The 16,757-nt window shown below is 36.8% G+C and overlaps 1 protein-coding gene across 1 annotated transcript in view; it reads right to left on the reverse strand.

Annotated features, from left to right (window-relative positions):
• The window catches only part of SLC9A9 (solute carrier family 9 member A9), a 210,229-nt gene that overhangs the window by 112,447 nt on the left and 81,025 nt on the right, over positions 1-16,757 (reverse strand). Inside the window, exons 7-9 of the mRNA XM_050902352.1 lie at positions 13,245-13,383; positions 12,305-12,410; positions 1,843-1,931 (exon numbers count right to left, since the gene is read on the reverse strand). Coding sequence (XP_050758309.1) covers positions 1,843-1,931; positions 12,305-12,410; positions 13,245-13,383 — 334 coding nt within the window. The remainder of the gene's footprint in view (positions 1-1,842; positions 1,932-12,304; positions 12,411-13,244; positions 13,384-16,757) is intronic.

A 16,757-nucleotide genomic window follows, 5' to 3' on the forward strand; every position in this document is an offset into this window, starting at 1 on the left:
GCCCTTGATTTTGGCCAGTAACGAGTAATAAAAATGACTTAGATTGGGAGCAAAGCCGTCTGTCTCGGCAACAATATTCATTTAAAATGCACTGAAGTCACATATGATTATGAGAATGCCAAGTGTGTGGCTTAGTAAATTTGCTTGAAGAGAATTCTTGAGGGGAGAGAAAGAAAGAGGCAGTGCAGGTCTCACTGAAACAGCTGCATATGAAAGGGTAATCTTTGGATCAGAAAATAAATTAGAAGAATTCAAAGGAATTCAACATCAATTTTTGAACCATATCGTAAGGGAGGCTGAAGAGAAAAACAGAATAGAAGGGGTGCATAAAACTTATAGCTCTATAGAGAAACAAAATCCCTTTTCTGTGTGTTCAAGGGTAGATACAGTTTATTTTCACTATTTTGTTTGGCACTGTTGAATGGGAGGGGATAAAAGAGTAAACGTGAACAAAACCAGTATGCATTTAAACTAAATGTTAGTTAATTCTGTAGTTGAAAAGGTTCCTATGTAATTAAAAATACCATGGCCTTCCTGTTTCTCTTTCTCTCTCTGAGGCTATGCATCACTAAATCATGCAGATGAATCCCTGAAAAAGCCTTGTATTCAAATTGTAACAGTTATATGCAAGGATAGTAATGGTATATGCAATTCAGTATTTCTGCAAAATAGAAACAATTCTATAGTAGATATAAATGTTATTCCCTTATGATACAGTTACCAGAGAAAAGTTCTCTTCTCTGCTGGAATACTTTTCGAAAGCATCAGCCTCTGCTGGTATGAAGAAATGCAATTGAGAAGACTTATCCTATTCAATAGCTAACACTTTATTCTGGAAGTACTGACCAGAAACTTTTTTGTGATTTAAAATCTGAGAGAGTCTGACAGTTGAACTGATACTGTGGCCAGTATTTTTTCTATCAAACTGTTTTTGATAGAAAATTGGATTTTTGATTAAATTGAGATGTGCAAGAAGCAATGAAATTTTCTACATAAAACTTCCAATGCTTAAAACAGAGGAATTGCTGAAAAAGGTACCAGATTGCATCATGAAAATTATAGTCTCGGACCATATGTTGTTTCCATTTTGTTCTAGGAGATAGATTTTCTACAACCTGGGGTTCTTAGGACACATGAGTCAACGGTAAAAGAGAAGAAAACTGCATTTAAATGACTTCTCACAGGATCTAGGTAGTGGTGAGGTAGTCTAAAATTATTCCTTGTGCTGAAAAGTATTTTGAACATTGCAATGCCATATATGTAGTACTGAGAACAGCTCCAAGTTTTAAAAAATAATTACAATTGCACTAGTCACCTGTTCAAACAAAAAACAGATGACCAAATTTCTCTTGTCTCTAAACTCTAAATAACACAATGGAAAAAAAAAATCACTATCTTTCTAATTATGTCAGATTTTTAATGAGGCAGAAATGAAATGATGTCATTGCTCAAGTCTGTGGGCCAGACTGCAGTTTATACAGTCCCTTTGCAAAAATCCACATGGATTTACTCTCTCAGACCAATTCTCTCTTGTTTACCAGAACTCTTTGATTTCCTTAACTTCATAGCATTTTTGTATGGAAGCTAGCGTAAACTGTTATCTCCTTACCCTTCATCTCCTCGAACTGACATTTCAGGTCTCTTGGGAAGAACAGACTCTTATAGTTTTTGCTTATCCAGAGAATTGTTACTGTTTTCCTGGTAAAATCTCCAGTCTCTCCCTTAATGAAGATATAAGCCTCTTCCTTTGCATTAATGAAATCCCATCCAGCTATATTCCAGTGCCTCTGTCTATTCCTTACACCAGTTGAAGACACAAAGCCGGTTAGTTCCATGCCCTACCTGTTTAGTTCTCATTTTGGAATCTGGTGACAGATTGTTGTAGGTATAATGGGCCTGTGTGACTCCACAGAAAAGGACTGCAACAATACCTGAAATTCAAAGAAAACCAGAGTTAGCTGCCTCTATTTTCTTACTTAGGTTTGTCAAAGGGCTGCATAAAAAAGCTAATTAGTTAACAGCATTTTATAACAAAAGAACTTTAAGATATGTTTTATAAGAGCATCTTTCAAACAAACTAGAATTTTTTTTCTTTGCTAAAAATCATGAAGGTCTTGAATCTTCTAGCTGGTCCATCATGCATTCATAGCATTTCTACTGTTGTGTATTTGGCCCAAAACTGTAGAAAATTTGTTTGAATTAATACATGGTAACATCTGACCATAATCTGACTGACAGTTAGGCAAGACTAACATAATTGTAATATGAAGGACTTCAGAGTATTTGAAAATTTTGGCAGAGCCTGAATAGGAAAGGAAAAAATAATTTTATTACATTTAAATGGTTTGAGAGCGCTTGGTACTGAATGACTGCAACAGGGGAAAGTAATTTCCATCTGTGCCTGATTGTTAGCCTTATCGTAAGCAGTGTGTAACAATGTGCAAGGTGGACAACACCACATTGCTTAAAAGCGATGCTCTGGCAGGTGCAAGCTGCATTGCCCAGAATGACTAGGCCAATGACTGTAGCCATGTGACAGTAATTATACTTCCCAGCTTGTGGAAGGTCTCAAGGAGCAGGGCAGCAGGTTTATAAAGAATTATAATAATAAATTTGTATTATAGTGATATTTCTTATTTTTGAATACTTCCTCCCTGGCCCTGGTCCTAACTCACTAGAATCATTGAGTAATGCCACTGCTGTAATGCAGTATTATAATTAAACTGGCTGATAAGATTGTGACTGCAATTTCCTGTCAGCTCTGGACACAGATAAGGCAGAAGGAACCCACACAGGGAGACAATGGAAAACCAAAAATAAGCGTCCACCAGTAACCATATGTAAATGCCCATGGAGGAAGAAAGCTCTGTGCTTTTCTTAAACTTGGGACATGTTTTCATTGATAATTATTTATGCAACAGCTCAGGGCTTGTTCATGCCCATTCTGACCATCATTCCCCTGAAAACCTCCACACGTGTTTGGTGAAGCATGTGGAGCATGCAAGTTCTGCTCGGTTTCTAGATGCATACCACATGAGCAATGACTGGTTTTGCACAAAGCCAGCCTGCACTGCGTGCCTGTGATCTCCAGGGCTCACATACAGGCAGTTCTCCGCCACCCACTCCACAGTGCTTTAGTTCTTCTGCCTTTCAGCCCTTCTACTCACTGCCTCCTGTCTAAGAGCTACAACATGCCCCAACTAGCATTTTAGTTCTGCTTCCTCATCAGCTGCTCTGCAAATTGTTATTTAATTTTCAGCTCATAGGCTGCTCACATGTACTGAAATAACACTGATGAATCCAAGGAAACACATTGAGGCAACAAAGCAAGCAAAAAGATACCTGTCCAGGTTTAGGCAATATCTATTCTTGCAATGTGACTGTGCAGCAGCTTTCTAGGCATTTATTGGGTTAAACTAGCATGAACTGAAACATATAAACTAGTTCTACTGGAAGCAAAGAGCATGAAGTAGAATTGTGAAAATAATCCGAGTCTGTGCCTTCAGTCCTGGACTTGAAACGGGATAAGGCTTTCTCCATCTTCTCCAGGATGGTGACTCCTGAATTTACAAATGCCAGCAAGAAGAGGCTCAGTAAGGGGGCAGAATCGACAGTGCTGCAGGCTTTAGCATGGCAAAGCCGATATAAACCAATCTGCTACTTCAAAAGGATTAATAGAAGCAGGCCAGGCTTCACACAGTCACAGGAAACAATGGATGGTAATGTACTGAACAAGTCTCAGGTGAAAGTGCTGGTGCCTCAATAGGTTCCTTAACAGGCTTATCCAAACCTCCAAATGTTTGAATTTTAGCAGCAAGAGGGCCTGGAGGTAGGTGAAATATCCTCCTTCCCTAAAGCATGGTGTATATAAGGAAACATGGCAAAGTAAAAATTTAGACAATGCTGAAACTATTTCATTTGGGGGAGCGTGTGTGTGTGGGAACAGCACATTGCCACATAGCAGTTAAAGTAATTATTACTTTACCATGTCTTTCTCAAGTTTCTGACTCTCTCTGGATTGCTAACCATGAAAATATTGCCCAACAAAATCCAACTTTCTTTACTTGCAAGCCCCTCTTGTTTCTGGGAAGAACTGGGGCCTGGCATTAATATGCCTTTGATGGAAGAAAAAAGTATGGAGTAAAAAATTCTGAGATGAATTTGGCACAAGGGATAACTGCCATCAGAAAGAAAATGAGAAAGCAAATCTTTATTTTCCCACAAAACACTGTGGACATTTTCTTTGCTTCTGGGATCTCTTTATATTGCAAATTTACCTGTACTACTTATACAGAACACAATCTCTGTAGCCAAGAGAAATTCCACTGAGCTTTAACTGCTGTGTCTTTGTTTTTAAATATTTTTATTTTCTTATGTCTGTTTTGATATTTATTTTTTTCTAACTACACTAAGACTTTTCTTCACAGCAAATAATGTGGGGAGTAGTGAGATTGTTGCTGCCTAAATACGTTCCGGGAAGTTGATGTTTTTGTGAGGTCTAATTGTTCTTTTAAATGCGTCTAAGACTTTTTTCTCAGTAACTGTATTGGATTGTGCAGAACTGATCTGGGGAGTTTAAAAATTCTCAAGGCATTAATAATATGCAATGGGATGCTCAAACAATGAAATTTCAGTTAAAAAATACAGCCAATCAGTACTGTTGCTAAGTATCACTAGCTCCAGGCTCAGTAACAGAAATGAAGATAAGAGTTTCTGATTCACTTTCTTCTACGTGAATCATCATCATGCCAAGTCTTGCATTTTTAAAATTGACTATTAAATTCATCTAAGATTATAAAATGTTTTTTGACTGCTAAGAAACTGTTAATTATGGGTAGTGAGAGAACTGAGAGAGTGACATGAGGAATAAAATGGCCTAAATCTGATTTTACAATAGAAATAAATTATCTGAACCGTGCAATTATGCAAGTGTAGAAACCAGCTATCCTGTTTCCAGGGAAGACGGAGGGAATGCAGTGGAATATTACAATTGCTACAATTGAAGGCTTAATATGTACCAGCCATGCCTCTCGCAATGAATGGTTCATTAAAAGGCTTGGAGAAAATTGCTTGTAATGCATTTCCATAAAAATGATTACTTAAGAGTAATGACCAATTACATGTTAATACAACTACAAAGGAAAGAGAAGTACCTAAAGAGGCAAAGAACTTTTTAGTTAGAAGGAAAAAACAGTCTGGATTTCTTTGTAAGACTATTAAAGCTGGGTTTTGAAGTTAGCTGGGTAGCAAAATATTGTATGAACTGTGTATGGCACATAAATTAAGTTGTTAAATTTTTGCAGGCTTTCTTTCACAGAGAAACAGGTAAGACCAAATATAATAATACTGGAATTATAAACAGAAAGTATTAGATGCAGGGAGGCAGATGAAGTGAGATGGTCCTTTTACCAGTCCTTAGTGCTCAGTGCTTTAATTTCAGTGTGTTGGAGACTCAGCTCACTTTTTCAGTGCCATTACATTGTTTCATTTTTAAGTGGCAAATTTAGCAATTACTGAGATACTTAGTACCACAATTGCTGAACAAAATGCTAACCTAAAGCAAACATGGAACGTTTTGAGTTGAAATGGGTGATCAGTTGTTACGTGCAATACAGCTGCTTGTGTTTATTAATAAAGTTGCTGAAATTTTTCCCTTAATATAAAAAATGAGAAACCTCACAGTAAAATGTTTATAGTCACTAGTAAACTTTCAGCTGCAGCTCAACCTCTTTGAAGAGGTTTTATTAGAAATAAAATCCTACCATTTTATTTGATTTTTTTTCTCCTTATATAACAAATAGTGAGAGCTTGTTAGCTGTTAATACAATTAGAGAACTTATTCTTACATTAGTTTTGCCAAATATTTGTACTTGAAATTGTTGTTAGGACAAAAGCTAGTAATATCAAAACATAATATAGGATAAAGGAGTAACATATCTTTAAAAGTATTTTGCTGATGGTGTGAACATTAACGTGATAGTGTGAGCATTAATTTGTAAGTGTTAATCTAAAAATAATTCCTATATTGTCACTAAAAGACAAAATCTTTTTTTGGATCATTTCACAAATAGGCAAAAGGAAACGTACCCTTGCTTTTCAATATCTGGTGCTAAGAGAAAAACTGGAAAAAAGTCTGTCTTTTTTCAGAGAAGGGCAGCACGCGCCGTGTGCTTTTAATGCAAACCTAGAAGTGACTGGCCACAATTTAAACTTCAGAGTTTGCTAATCTCAGAGGATAAAACTGACATTATGTGTCCAGCTGTCAGGTCTTTTAGTGGTAAAAAAAGGAATTTAGGAAAAAAAACCCCAAACCTCTACCTTCTGGGGAAACAAGGGAGTGGATAAAATGTATAACTTCATTTGAAATGATCTATAGGTAAACTGACTGGTTTTCATCCCAACTTTTGAAGCATTCCAGAGCTTCAGGGATGCCTCTCTAATGATGCACAACGTACTGCAAATCCCACAGTAAAACAAGCAACAGGAACTGGTCTTTCATCAAAGGTGGTGAAACGTGTAGAAAAGAGAACAATGAGGACTGAGTAATAGAGAAATTATTTAAATCAGATAACATTTATTTTGGAGTCATATTTATGTCAGAATATCTCCACAGCACCTACTGGGCACATCCCAGTGCAGACTGAATGTGTGAGTGGCAGGAAATGAGGCACTGTCTTCTGCATTCAATTGTTGCAGTAGTAAGGTTATAAACCCAGTAGCAACCATGTCCCTCTTCAGTCTGTTTTCACTGAGGGTATGCAGTGTGCCTAATCATTTTCTTGATACTAAAGCAAAGATTTAAGGCTTCTTTCACCAGACCTGCACCAATGCAGAACCAAAGCTGGGCTTTGTTCATGAAGCTTTAATCTCTGGAGTTGTCTGAGGTTGATTTTATGTTGAAGTGACAGAAAGCAACAAAAGACAGAGCTGAGGGGATTTTTTAGGCCCTCATCTGAGGACCGATCATTGGTATTGCACCTGGCAAGTGAGACCTGAGCTTCAGTGTTGTACTTTTGTAATCCCAAATGAATTGCTGAATTCAATTTAGATTGGAACTCCTATGGTGAGACATAACAGGTTTTATTCTAGACACACTAAGAGTGCTTGCCCTGTTTATCCTCAACCTATGCACTAGCCATAAGACTCCACTATCCTCACTTTATGCAACTGATCATTGATCTCAGCCTAATGCCATGCTAGAATATGTACTTTTCTCTAAAAACAATCACCTTTCTCTTTTTCCCCTTACTGTCTTAAAAGGCTGTACCTACAACACAACCTAAATTAGCCAGACCTAAGCACTGACTCAAGTGTGTGCATAATCTGGTCAAGTGATGGTGTTGAAAGGGCGAATGGGATAACTGAAACTCCAAAGAGTATTGGATCTAGCTTATATGTCGCCAAAGTATGTCTAGAGCTTCCTCTAAAGTACGGGATCCACCTGACATTCCCCATCTTAGAATACCACATAGATTATCCAGAGCCATCTCTGAAGTCCTACAGGCAAGTAATGGATTAGTAATTTGTAGCAAACTAGCCCAGTTGTCATCTGTCTCTGCACAGCAGTGCAAATGCCATCTTCTTATCTATGAAGAGCCTGCTTTCCTAATTAGACCTGAATTTCATCCTTTCCTCCTAGGAGTGGCAGAACTACAGCTTAAAAGAGTTGAGGTCTCTTTCTTTTTGACCTCGAAGCCAAGCTATCCCTTCTCCCTCGTTACTGGGAGGAGTCTGCCTACTTCTCTGTGTGACACAACATGGCACATTACTTATGAAAAAAGGAAAGAAAACCACAAAGTTTAGAATTTAAAGCCCAGAATAACTTCCTTTTATAGAATAATGTCAGCTCAGTGAACTAAAGTCAATCAGGTACCAACCTGCATTATGCTCACAGTGCTCAGGCCTGCAGATAGAAATGGTTTGGTAGATCCCTTCTGAGAGTGATACAAGAAGAAGAACTAGTCACAATATTTTAAAAAAGCAATGAGGTAGATGATGGATCCAAGACAAATTACAGCAAGCAGATAGGAACAGTGAACAGCCACGAGAATAAATGCACTTTGTCAGCAGTACCAAAGGAAATGGGAGTCGGTGACATTTGTTCTTGCTATGTCCTAAATACAAAGGTAGCACAAAACTGCCCCAGTGAGAGACCAGGTCTTTGGACTTGTCCTGAGTACATCAGTCATAATAAGCTGCTTATTTATTTTTGGAGGAAAAGCTTTCTCACTAGGTAGACTGTGCTCTCCTGTGAGCCCCTGAATAAGAAGGCAGGTGTCAGATGTACCACGAAATGTTCAGACATGAATTGCTGAGGGTAAGGAAGCAGCAGTAATTTATTATCACAAGCTATTTCCTTTATAATGATCAGAAAACAGTAATTTTCGGCTGGGCTCTGAAAACCAGTAAAGGAACAAAGATGATCCCCTCCAACATTTTTTCCTTCAAGATCTATTGGCTTTCTTAGCTTCATAGCACAGGTCTTTGGCATGTAAAAATCAGAGGCGGTTGGCCGTAATTTTGATGGTTTTACACTGCTAAATTCTATATGACTTTGAAGTATACATTAATTGAATACGTACACACAAATAAATTCACATACATATATTTGAGTGCATTTTGGCAGGTATATTAATCTTTTTTTCTTTGAATATCTACTTAGTTCAAACAGCTGTAGATAGAGAGGGTCTAACTGAGGTGAACATTAAATGACCATGTACATCATGGAATCTTTCACAGACTAATGACAGAGTCATTGTTTAAAAATTAGCAAATTTTGTTAATTATAAAGTAAGAGAACAAGCAATTAATAAATGCAAGATGTACTTTCCTCATTTATTTTGACAAGTGTTTAATTTAAATTATTTATGATTTTTTCCATAGCCTACTAGTAAATACTCTGTAATGAAGTTTGAAAATGAAAGCAACTATATTGACACTGACCTTACTACAGTACTCTGTTATTACAACTTTGCTCAGCAGTCAGGAAGGGCAAATCAGAAAGTGCACAAATTAGATTCTACTGTATAAGAATAAATTTATCATGCATATGTCACAGCTTGATGATATAGCTATAAGATTAATAACCATAACATTAATTTATAATTTACAGTTATCAGTATAACAATAATTGTGGAGTCATCCCAGATTTTTATTTTGATTTGCTGGTTTGATCACATCCATTTTTCAACTAGGGTCAGGCCCATATATTGTGTGTTATATATCATGGGATATCTTGAGGTAGAGGAACAAAATATTTTATAAAATGTTGACCTGTACTAGTCTCCATTTACATTTTATTTAAAAAATCTGTAAGCTGAACAAGTGAGCTCTACCACCTACTATACCTACACAAAAACAGTATAGCCCCTTATTTATAAATTATGACATACTTCAATATTAGATTACAAAAGGCTCATAGTGATTGAAGAACTAGTGTCAAAAGCATTATAAAAATAAAATTATTTTGCAATCACATTACTTAATAGCTACAGGGAAGTACTGATGTCTAGTGTTAATCCTTTGAAGTTCATTTAGAAGGAATGAACAGAGGAAACACAATTATCCAAGAAAAACAAAGATGAATGTAGGCGTAAATGTACAATGGATCAAGTTAATTTTTGAATCAAGTCTACTGAAGACAAAGACTTCAAACTAGGAATTTAGGTCATTGAATAGAGTGGTCCAGCAGTTTCATTGCACGGTTATGATGCTCTCTTAATTCTAATGATTGCTTTTGAGGACAGATACACTTGAATGTAAAACCAGACGATGTGTGCATTAAGATGGACAAAGGGCAAAGTAAGCAAGCTGGAAATGATAGACTATGGATTACGAGTTGAGTGCATTCTGAAGGATGACTGGCTTTTTGCTGGGCTCCCCATGCCTTCTGCAACAAGTGCTTCGTACATAACATACCCATGTGGGAGGCTGCACGCAATAACTGCATTTTAGCCAGATTTCCGTAGCACAGGTATGAGAAATCAGAGCCACCTCTGAAATCTATACCTCCAACAGAACCTAAGTCAGCTGAAGATTTCTTAGCCAATACAGTAATTCTGCTGCTGAACTGGAAGTTTAAAGTCATATTTTGAAAGGAGGGGAGCTGGAGCTATTTCAGATGAGACTGAGAGAAAATGAAAGCAACATCAAAACTGGTTAAACCAGACAACTAAAAATATCCACTCTAAAGTGTAACGTTAGCACAGTACTAATAAAGTCAATGCATTTACAAAACACAGCTTTGAACTTCTGAAGCTACAAGAAAGGCTCCATGAGTTTTTACACTCTAACAGCTTCTGACAAAAGCCGTTCACAGAAACTAAATGACAAAGACTCAACTGATAAAACTTTCAAGATTAAACTTTGCCTCCTCACAACAGTGTAATTAAACAAGTTCCACCTGGAACTCAGAACACACCCATGGAAAAAAAGGCTAGTGACAGACCTAAAAGGGCTTGATACATTTTCCTTGGAATTTGTGTGTTGGCAGAGCAATTCTTTTTTATATGCCTATATCAATTCTTTCATTTATAAGAAATAGTTATATTTCCCAGCAATTTTCTATTTTTTCCCCTTAAATTGGAACTTTACTTTGGTTCCACTCTCTTTCTCTGGCTCTCCCTTTGTCCGTTTAAAATTCCTTACCATGGCTACTGCAAAAACCATCTGTGGTGTTCAATAATTAAGTCTTTTTTTCAGATATTTTATATATTGCAAAAGAAAAGAGAAATGAAACACTCTTCAGAGTGACTACCAGGAGAGACTACGCTATCTGTCATCATATTTGCAGTATGCAAAAAAGACATATACCAATAATTTTTTGTCTGGACATATAGTCTGTTCCTATGCCCAAGAAATGGAAATCACCTTTGGTGTAGCACCTGAGGCTCTGAAAGATATTAGTGTTTCCCTTACAAATCTACTTTTGGGGTATAATGTATAACTTATCAGTTGTGCATTTGCTGAAACAGAGCATCCTTGTTCTCAGCTAGGAATGTATTTTAAAACAGTCTTTCCTTGGAAGTCATTGGATTAGGAAATCAGTACCTCCAGTAGGAGGAAAGTGATTAACAATCATCCTTCTTTGCTTCCATTTTTATGTAGGAATCGCGTCACGTTTTTAAGAGCTGTTAAGATACAAAATGGACTTTTATTCCAACTGGTACCTGATTTTCTCTATGTGATGGAATATCACCCTTTTGTTCAGTTCATGTGCCCCTCTTTTTATTCATTGGCCTGAAGATTTTGGCAGTAAACAGGATGCAAAATTGTATATTTAATAAGGCAAAGGTGCCAGAAGATGCAGATGTTAATACCCATTCGGAAATAGTTTGATTTTGTGGCTAATATTAAAAAAGTAACATGCTGGCTCCATAGAAGTCAGTAAAAATATAACTGTTGACTTCAAAAGGCTTTGAACAATTTTGCAAACAAAACAGCATAGGCTGCATCAACACTCCATTAAGCAGTTTTCTTCTCCTGACTCTCCCTGACATTAATTAGAGCACTAGATTTCAGAGGTGACAGCATCAAGAACATTTAAAACGATCAGGGTCTTACAAACTTTGTTCTTTCAAATCACACTATACAATAGGTTGCTGTCTAGGTAAACTATATCCATTTACAATTTTTGCCTAAACTTCCGTGGACTCTTTAATGCGGTCCCTGGGTATGTACTTGACTGTGATTGTACCATTTCTTTCTCAGTGTTAACGAAAAAATCAGATCATACATCTTTCTACCTATCACTGGGTCACGGAGGGACATGACTGTACCTCTCCTGTTGCAAAAGGTGTTTATGTAGGCACACTGAATAAGATGAAAATTAAAAAAAAAAAATCCAGAGGTGGCTGCAACCCACTGGCAATGTTGAGGATGACCCTGTCCTCTGTTTAGTCATTGATAGTTGGGAAAAAGGAGGAGGGACCAGTCCATGCAGAGGAGCACACAGTCTCCGACAGTCACATGGCACTGTACATTTGCTTCCCTGTACTTACCATCACCTTTGTTCCTATAGCTGGGCAGAAAATAGTGGGATTAATAGTGGGACTAATAGGGATGGGACAATGTAGGGAAGGTAGGGAAGAAAGACTGAGGACTTCAGCCTGATCTAATAAGTCTTTGTCTGGAAGAACTATTCAATGTCTCTACAGATTTGTTCTCAAAGATGAAACCATCTCCAATATAGCAACTGGCTTTTAGAAGCTTTATATATGATGTCAAGCCCAAAATAAACATGCCATTTTCCCATACTAGAGGCATATTATAAAACTGCTTTTATTCAATAAAATGCAACACTTACCTGTAAGACCAGCAGCTTCTGCTGATAAGAAGGCACTCCAGGATAGGAGGAAAAAGAGACCTGTCTCCAACATAGGAAACTCACACAGCTTTGTAAATTTTGTCAAGTGCTAAAAGATTACTAAGGAAAAATAAAAACCCAACTGTTTTGTAAGCTAAAATTGCCCCCAACCTGATAAAGGATGAAAGAAAGAAAGCTCCCCCACCATACTCATCTATACAAGTTGAATTCAGGAAAAACTGCACAGCTTCTAAATTATCTCAAACAAAGAGGAAAATCCAGCACAGGTTTTAAACAGGTGAATTTCACAAGTCGGCTATTTCAGGTACTTTTGTGGTTTTTGAACTAATGCCTAATTGGTTGCATTTGATATTCTTTTCCCAGAAAAAGAGAAAAGAAAGTAATTTTGTCCAGTTTTGTAAACAAACTGGCATTTGTTTACACTTGCATCAATGCAAGAAAGATGAAAATCGCTGCTCTTTCTACAATAGTATTTTACATCAAGAACTGTAAAACACAAGAAAAAATGCAGAGCAACAGATATGCCTTTTATTTCTAGTTTAGGTAAACTGCCTGACTTGATTTGTAGTCTAGTGTTTGCCTTGTATTTTTATATAATTGCTGCTAGTCTGTAGTTCATAAATTCATGTTTTAACCTCAAAATACTTCAAAACACTTTCCTAAAAATATAATTATTTACCAATAGTAAAATAAAGACCAGAGTCTTGCCTAACGTTAAAAAGAAATTTGCATATTAAGTTCTTTGTGGATTCTGACAAGTGAAATTTCCTGTCAATTTATGATTTGACTGTTTGTTTGCAAAGTCTTGAATCAACAGTGAAAAGGTTCAGGCTCAAACTAAAGATGGTCAGTCTCCGGTATCACACATTTTTTCCAACATATATAGATTTTCTCTCTGAAAACAAACCATAAAGGATATTAAAGCTGTGACAACAGCATAAGAGGACCCCATGGCAAATGATCCAGCAAAGATCCCCAGGAAATTTCCCACTGACTGGAAGAATGCAGCAGCATCAAACGCATTAGGATTCTCCTTAGGACTGTAAATGGATATAGAGCTGAAAAGAAAACAAAGGGACGGGGGAGAGGGAGAGAAAAAGAAATAATGAATTCAATCACATTGTTATGATTTTGGAATCAATAATTGAAAATGGACATTTTTAGGGACTCAAAATGCAAAACAAGGCTTCTCTGGGCTGATAGCAGATGGGAGAGGAAAGCAGACGGAGGCTAGGGGGGGAACAGTTTATTTTGAAAGTATCACACTGGAAATCAATAGTCTACTGCCAGTCAGTAAACATTTTTATACTAGAAGTGCCATAAAGAATATTGTTTCCAGGCCAACTAAACATTAAAAGGTGGTAGGTGTATAAGAAAACTGCAGGGAAGATAGATAACCTTGAATTATTTATTGACCATATGTCTTCAGAGTAGTTATATATTCACAAATATTCTTGATAAAAAGTGCAGCTTTATGGCTGAGGCTCAAATGGGTGACACAAATCACAGGAGGTACCAGATCTGCAGCAGCAATCTTATAAACCACCTAGTAGTTCCCTTCTTGGTGTAACCCTTCATAAATAGAGCTGAAACCATATCAAGAGCTCAACAACAGGAAACCTTGCGGACAGAGTGAATGTTGTCCCACAGAAAGCAACCGCTGCAGTTGTCAAAGGTCATCTCCTGTATCCCACCACTGAGTACAGCCATCAAGAGTAGTTTTGAATGGGAAATGACGCCATTAAAGGGAAGGCTGTGCACTAAAGCATTTTTGAGACTTTCAGGGTTGTTATTTGCCATAGTCAGTTGTTGCCTACAACACTAGTAACACCAAGTATGTATGCCTTTTTTCTTGTTGAAACATTAAATTTAACAGATATAAAATAGCTCTAAGCCTCCCAAACTAATTAAGCAACATTTTAGATCTTTGTGGTTCTCTTGCTTTCAGTACTGTAGGTTTTTTATGTTCGTTGTCAAAGAAAATGTAGTGAGCTTGGCATTAGATTCTAGAAAGCAGTTTGGATTGCGGGAAAATGATTGGTATTTTAAGCATTAAAAATTTAGAATTTTTAAAATGTTTTGAATATTTTAAGCTCTTGCACATTAAGAATGTGATCCCTGCAGTCTGATGTCTTCCATCTGGAGATGAGGTTTAGAGATGAAGCTCTGTATGGAGGATTTTCTAAACAGTTGCATTCATTTAGGAATCTCCAAGTAACATGAAGATACGTGAAAACTGATTTCATGCTTTTAGTCTGTAAAAAAGGCACAAGGATTCTAAAGGCATATGGTGGAGCACCACTAAATATGAGTGGTGAATACTTATCCACTACAACAGAAATTACTAAGCACCAAAATCTGATATCTCCAGTTACACTGATTAGCACCACTACAAAACTAGTGAGATGATTTGTACCGGAAAGTGCTATTAATATAAGTACACAAAATATTGTTCCCAGAGGAAATGCTAATCGACAACAAGTTGCTGTCTAAATTTTCAGTCCTCTTTCAGCTGTGACTCTCTCAGACCAGAGGCCAGTTATAATTCTTTGTTTCTCTTCCCTTCAGATGATTCTTGAAACGTTTGTCATTGTCATCTCTGGCCTACTCAAAAATTATTGTTCTAGACCCCATATGAAATAGAGAACTATATTAAGCCATAGATACATTCTCTAAACTGATGGAACAGCGCTATCAAAGGAAATCCTATCAGCTGTGATACTGTATGTTTATAGTCTAATTTACTAAGTGTATTTTGTATACTTAGGGAGGGCTTTGGTTTAGTGATTTAAAGTTGAAACTATTTGGTAGTGTAACTGAACTGTTAGATCTAAAACTTTTAGGTGTGTCTTGACAGCAAAGCAGCCACTTGGTTCTCTGATATTTGCCTCAAATAATTTGCAGCTGCTGTTCTGTATTGCTTAGTGAATTATAAATCCGGAAATGATCTTTTGTGCCACTGGTGCTGCCACAAGCATTGAGTGGTGAATTCAGAGAGGTCAGCCTGACTACACCCTAAAATCAAGGAAAATTGTTCTATTATATTGATGGGCTCTGCCCACGGAAGGGATGCTCAGTAACAAAAAGTAAAACAAAAAAATCTTGACATGGAGTGAAAGTTTAGTAGGCAAATGTAAGCTATAGCCATTAACTGACTTTTTATTAAGTATGTTAACCTTAAGGCAAGAAAAGTTGACTTTGTTAAGACCAGTTAGGATTCCAGTTTGCTCTCCAATTTACCAACAGCTTTCAGGTATGGAGAAAACTAGAAGAAAGCATCCTATTCTTAATGTAGTTATTTCAGCAACAAATATGGAGTGACTCATTCTCACTGGGAAATTTTTTTACTCAATATGCCCCCCAAACCCCATGATTTTTTAAAAGCAGCATAACACAACATATGTTCATTATGCTAACTGTGGTTTCTGGTCTAAATCTTTCCAGAACTCAGGTTTCCCTGCAGCTCAAAGAGTATTTAGTTCTGTTTTTCATTTTGCATTATTCTGTACTACAGCTATTATTTCTTTTTCTGAATGTTTCTTCTTTAACACTAACTTTTAATCCTTTCAAGCATCTAAAATACATACTAATTTACCTGATAATTTTTCTATATAAGCTGTATTTCAACAGAACAGGATTTTATCCTCTTTATTCCAGTACTTCCTGCCAAGCCAATTATTTGACCTAAAAATGAAATTGCAAAGTTTAACACTGGAGAGAACCATAATTAAACTTACAGTGCCTCTACTCTTCTTCTTTTTCCTCAGAGAGCAATTCAAGAAACATGCTGGCATGACTTGCCATTTCCGCTATCTGCTCTCTGTGCCTGATACAAAAGGGGTTGATCGCAGTTCATTAACAACCAGTGTGTGAGTTTGATACTAAATTTGAAACTGTGTTTAGTTTTTAAATATTAGAGGCTTTCTAATTGTTGAACTAGTATAAGAAAAAAAAGGGTTTATTTCTGTAAGTTTGTATCAGAGGTGGATTAAGCAAATCCTGAAAATACATGCAGTAGAAAACTGTTTTCAGAGATTGATAAATGAACAGAACTAATGGCAAAGATATGCTTTATCCTCTTTATCTGCTACCCATAATAACATAGAGTGGAGGGATAGGAAATAAAAGATTTTTGTTGGGTCCTTACTGAATGCTTGACAGACATATCTCACAAACACCTGCCTCAGTCCCTACTATCTATCTATATGTAAGTTTGGTAACCTCTGCCTCTCCTTCAGGTTGGAGTTAAGAATAATACTTAGCTTCCTTGCTGGTTCTTATAAGGATTAGCCAGCACTCTGTACATTAGAATACTGTTTAACAGATCCCTTTTTCTTTCCAGTTCTTCTGTGCTTCCTTGACCAAATAACAATGGACAGGGTCAAGTGCTTTCACAGCTTTCAAAAAGGAAACATAGGCAATATTTATTTAT

The sequence above is a fragment of the Gymnogyps californianus genome, chromosome 10 (genome assembly GCF_018139145.2).
Source record: "Gymnogyps californianus isolate 813 chromosome 10, ASM1813914v2, whole genome shotgun sequence".
Taxonomy (NCBI): Eukaryota; Metazoa; Chordata; class Aves; order Accipitriformes; family Cathartidae; genus Gymnogyps; species Gymnogyps californianus.